The sequence below is a fragment of the Pinus tabuliformis genome, chromosome 5_1 (genome assembly GCF_031772625.1).
Source record: "Pinus tabuliformis cultivar Carrire ecotype Pingquan chromosome 5_1, CPIR1, whole genome shotgun sequence".
NCBI classification, from domain to species: domain Eukaryota; kingdom Viridiplantae; phylum Streptophyta; class Pinopsida; order Pinales; family Pinaceae; genus Pinus; species Pinus tabuliformis.
Window position 1 is genome coordinate 405,077,005 of NC_142305.1, and position 5,207 is coordinate 405,082,211.

Genomic DNA, 5,207 nt, shown 5'->3' on the forward strand with positions numbered 1-5,207 from the left:
TTTGTTAAATTGCAGCAAACATTATTCTTGCATCTAAGTTTCAATTGATGTGATTCTTGCACCAGTAGAAATGTCTTTTGGTGTTGAATATAATCATGGGGTGTAGTTCTTAAGTGGGAAATTTTACCCCCAAAAGACATCATTTAACGCCTCAAACTGGCATGAAAAGTTTTTGATCCCAATTTTCCAATCTAACTCCTGTCGCTAAAACTACTCCTACAAGCACATCTCATTGACTTTTCCACCTTAAAAACATCCATATGAATAACAATATAATGATTCAATCCAAAACCACCCAAAATCAAACTAACTATATGTATTATTTTACCTACCATATGAAATCTACAAGATTTTAATTAAAAATTAATTAATTAATTAAAATTAATATTTACTAATATTAATAAATATCAAAAATTTAATTTAGACATTCCATTAAATATATTATTTAATTATAATAAATAAATTTAATGTGTTAATCATTTAATTATGTGTCTAAAGTCTATAAAGTTAATAATCCAAATGTTAAACATTTAAAATTTATAAAAGGAAATTTCAAATAGTTTTTTTTTTGTAAGCTTCGGCGGGACCTTCTCATTCTACAACCTCTCATTTTTACAACCTCCACAGGATTCGAACTTGGTTGGGCGGTGTGAAAGCCATCTGCCCCAACCATTACATCATGCACGTCATGTGCGGAAATTTCAAATAGTTAATCATAACACTAAATATTAAAAAAAAATCATAATAAATGTATAATGAAATAAATTAAAATAATATCTTTGGTTATATCTATCTATCTATCTATATATATATTAAATAAAAAAATGTATATTTATATGGTTAAAATTAAAATTAAAATTATATATATATATATATATATATATATATATATATATATATATATATATATATATATATATATATATATATATATATATATATATATATATATATATAATTTAGCTTAAAGGGTTGGGACCTAATGTTGAAAATTGAACCATTTTTATCATTGGACAAGGTTAATTTCCTATGATTTCTTAATCTAGAGCTATGGAGTCACTTTGATGTCGGAGGGAAGCTCATTTGGAAGTCAGTGTCTTATGAATTCTTTGTGAAGTTTAAAGTTCCAAGTTCAAATCCCCCTTAATTAATTGCATTGGCCATGCATGGGGAACATATAGGTACACCTAAAGGTACGGTAGTACAGTTTAGAATCTACAGCGTGTCATATGAATATGAGCCTTACCCAGTTATTGATTCCTCTATACTTAAAAAATAGAATAAACATTGATTCAATTTAATTACAAATAATTTATACATAAACAATTTATAATAGTTTATAAACATTTATTTATCATTTAAAGAAAAAAAAAGAGCAAAACTTTTTATATGTGAGATTTTTGTTTTTCGTGCTTTGTTTGTTTTATATAAAAAAATTATAATGAAATCATTATAGGCCACATTTGAAATTGATCCAAAGGGCCCTTTTCTCAATTCAATATCTAGCTCTGTAAGGCTTGTTCTCTCCTAATTCTCTTATTATCAATGATTTCATGTTTGAGGCGTAATAATTTTATGGTAGATGAAATAGAGAATCAAGTAATTATATTAATGGGGGGATTATTATCAATCAATGATCAAGTGTCTTACTCTCCTATCACATGAATTCATTCGTATATAAAGGGTCAAATTGGGACTTCGTTTGTCTGACCCCTGATTGGAAAACGTCAAATTGGGTCCACTCAGCAAGGATCATTTTAGGTTATTAAATTGGGTTCAGGGGCCTTGGATCATATCTTCTTCCATGTCTCCCCTAAGTAGCCTAATTATTACTTGGTACTTGTCGAGATTCATACTTGTGTGTGTATGGAAGGGTTGATAGTGGTTCATTATGGGGAAGAATAATGTTTTAGCGTTGCATTTAATAAGCTAGGGAGGGAGATTAGTTTTCCATAGCATGTGATGAACCTATAGTCCTCACCATCCTTGGGCATGAATGGGCCATGCCACAATCGATCATATTTATGCTTCGGCTACAAGATGTGATGTATATGTGTCAAGTTAAAATGTGAGAGGGAGTTCTGTTGCAATCCAAGAGATTTCTACTTTGAAAAATTCCTTGTGTGACCAGTGAAATCAATTTGTTAGTAATTTTCCTCTGCAAAGTATAATAAATTTTATTTATAGCATAGGTATGATATTGAATTTCTAGTTTTGTAATTTATATGGGTTTTATTTGACAAGGTGGTGATTATATTTGGTTAGGGAATAAATGAGGTAATTGTTGTTTTTAGATTTTCTATAGTCTATGATTATCATTTTTCACCCAAGGATTTTCTAATTTGGGACTACTTAGTTTTAAATGGGAAGGAGAACATATTTTTCAGGTTTTGGAAGAATGTCAAGATTGACATGAATTCCCTCTATGTTTACTTCTATGTTTTCATTTAGTGTCATCCTACAAAGGATCATTTTTCAATTTTGATGTGGATTGTGTTGATTCTATATCCATCAATTAGCATCACTATTCTTTAGACCGCAATTTGGAAATTTGGGATTTCTTGTGACTCCTTCTATCCTTTCTCTTTTGGTTTCTCTCCTCCCATGGGCCATGAGTTTGGGTGGAAATGTGACTCTAGCCTCCTAATAATAGTTTCTTGGTGTTGGGAACTTTATGGTTCTAGTGGGGGAAAAGGAGTTTGCCTCTATTTAGGTGTGGTGGGACATTGAATACTTTCTTCCTAAGAGTAAATCAGATCTCTTTCATGAAATGATTTTAGTTGGGATCATGCAAGGTGTTGGCATTAGATGCATGTAGAAACTTGTCCCTCATAAATTCACTCCACCAAAGTGGGTGGAAGTCATAGTGCAATTTTTGTAGGATTTACTGCATCTCTAGATTCAACAAAACCAAACCATGTCCATTTTGATTGTTTCCATAGAATTATCTATTCAACATAGGGTGAAATTATAGGGGCTTGAGAATGAGTTGGTAGTGCTTTGTCAACAATTATTAAACTTTTAACTTTCTTTAGACCATAGGATGTCTTCTAGATTTGAATGATTCTCCTGATGATGAGTCTAACTAAGGCACTAATAATTCCCCCCCTTTTCCTATTTAGTTTGTATGTAGTTTAAATGTCTTATGATATTAGCGGTATTTTGGAGACTTTATGCTTCTAAGCTAATTAGTTTCGCACTTAATGCAACTAGAGAATTTTGATTGTCAATCTTAGAAAGGTCTAACACTAATAACATACTCAAGGGTGAAATTTTCCATTTTGTAATTTTGATGTAGTACCATGTATCCCAGAACAAATTTTAATATTAATAAAAAATATTGGCACTTATGGTTATAGTTTTTTTTATTATAATGATATAAATAGTCATAATACTATTTTTTAAGAAAATGATTTATACTTTTAATGCAAAGGTTTTCATGTTTACTCATCATATTATTTATGTTTTTTGAAATAAATTATATAAAAAATTTAAAAACATCCAAATTTTTGAGTGGACAACCTACCGATTATCAATATAAATCAATATAACTTATACTTACAAAATAAAAATAAAAAAATTATAAATATTGATTAATTATATTAATATTATTATCTACTTTTTTTTTGAATAAATAATTGTATTACCTTCTAAACAAGTTGTTACATGAGTGTTGGAGGTTTTAGATTGGTTAGTTACTAGGAAAACTTATTATTATAGATGATAAAAGGGAAGTTATAATTTTATTTTAAATTATTATATTATGAAAAGAATTAGCCACCATGGAAATGAAGTATTATGTGTGAGGAAGTTCAAATTTCAATTTCCTCAGTTTACCTATGAGGGGCATATATAGAGACATGGAGATTATAGTGATAGTAGTTAGAATTGACCAACCTAGTTCCCTATTCCTTTACATATTAAAAAAAACTTATAAAAAGAATTAATATATATGTTTTGTTTTTAACAGAAACGGTATGAGTCTTTCATTAACTGGTTGGCAAAATGCCATAGATTCGATTACAATAGCTGAGACCGGTTTCTTGAACTGTCTCCAACCGGTTGAACCTGGCACACTCATTTATGAATTTCATTTTTTTACAATTTTTTTCTTGATCTTTTCCAACTGATTCCCCAAGCTTATGTATACGGACGAACTGCTTCATCAAAAGGCGATAGAACATAGCGATTTTTAAGGGATTGGGTCCCAAGAGACTTCACTGTCTCTGAGAATGGTTCCAGCATCCAACTGGGATGCTTTATTTGCTTCTTCATTTGCTTCTTTATTGTTGTTTCTCAGGACATGGAAAAATTCCAGCTTCAAGGATTTGATCATACCTTTAATTCTTGAGATTGTCCTCGCCAGCCGGAGATCTACTAGATTTGTTTTGGACAACATAGCATTGATAATGACTTGTGAATCTCCCAGTACAGTTGCTTCTGTGTGTCCCAGGGCCTTAAGCATTTTGATCCCTTGGAACAATGCCATGACTTCAGCTTGGATACTAGTGGTGTGGCCTAGACCCCATGCAAATCTGTGTGTGGAAAAATCTTTTGGGTTTATAATTATGCCTCCAGCTCCGGCTCTTCCTGGATTCCCCTTAGCTGCCCCGTCAAAGAACAGAGAGGGAAGGCCTTTATTGGATAACCAAGCTTGGAACTCTGTCCCGTTTTTCCTTATTTCCCAATCTTTCAGGCATCTGAGAGGTGTCATCGACTTTTGGAAGCTAAGATTGAGAGCTGCTCCAAATTCTCTGTCATCTTGGCTTAGATTTGTATCATCCTTTTTGTCACTCAGCCATTCATTTAACTGCCCCTTAACTGTGTTTGCTACTACTTTGTAATTTTGATCCTTACCTCTGAAGATCCTTCTGTTCCTCTCCAACCAAATATGCCAACTAATAAATTTAGGCAAGGCAGTCGAAGCAAGTTTGACAATCTTATTTTTTGGACTTGAGCTTGGGTATCTTGCCAACCATCCTTTGAACAAATTCGGGACATCTAGGGGAAGGATGAGCATCGAATTCCACGTTCCGAGGAGCTCCTACCAGACTTGGACTGTGAATTTGCAATTCAGTGAAATATGACCAGCCGTTTCAGAATTTTCTTTGCAAAGGACGCATCTTGATGGGCCATGGAAGCCCATTTTCTGTAATATATCTTCTGTTAATATTTTTTGGTGGCAAAACAATCAACAGAAGAAGTCA

The 5,207-nt window shown here is 32.0% G+C and overlaps 1 protein-coding gene across 1 annotated transcript; it reads right to left on the minus strand.

Moving 5' to 3' along the window:
• Positions 1-4,192: 4,192 nt before the first annotated feature.
• Positions 4,193-4,714, minus strand: LOC149165193 (uncharacterized). The gene has a single exon (XM_089429741.1). It carries the CDS (start codon positions 4,712-4,714, stop codon positions 4,193-4,195), a length of 522 nt encoding a protein of 173 aa, XP_089285867.1.
• Positions 4,715-5,207: the final 493 nt, after the last annotated feature.

What these genes read in the sequence shown, in the direction of transcription:
- LOC149165193 (XM_089429741.1), bottom strand. Translation starts at nt 4,714, where the DNA reads ATGACACCTCTCAGATGCCTGAAAGATTGGGAAATAAGGAAAAACGGG.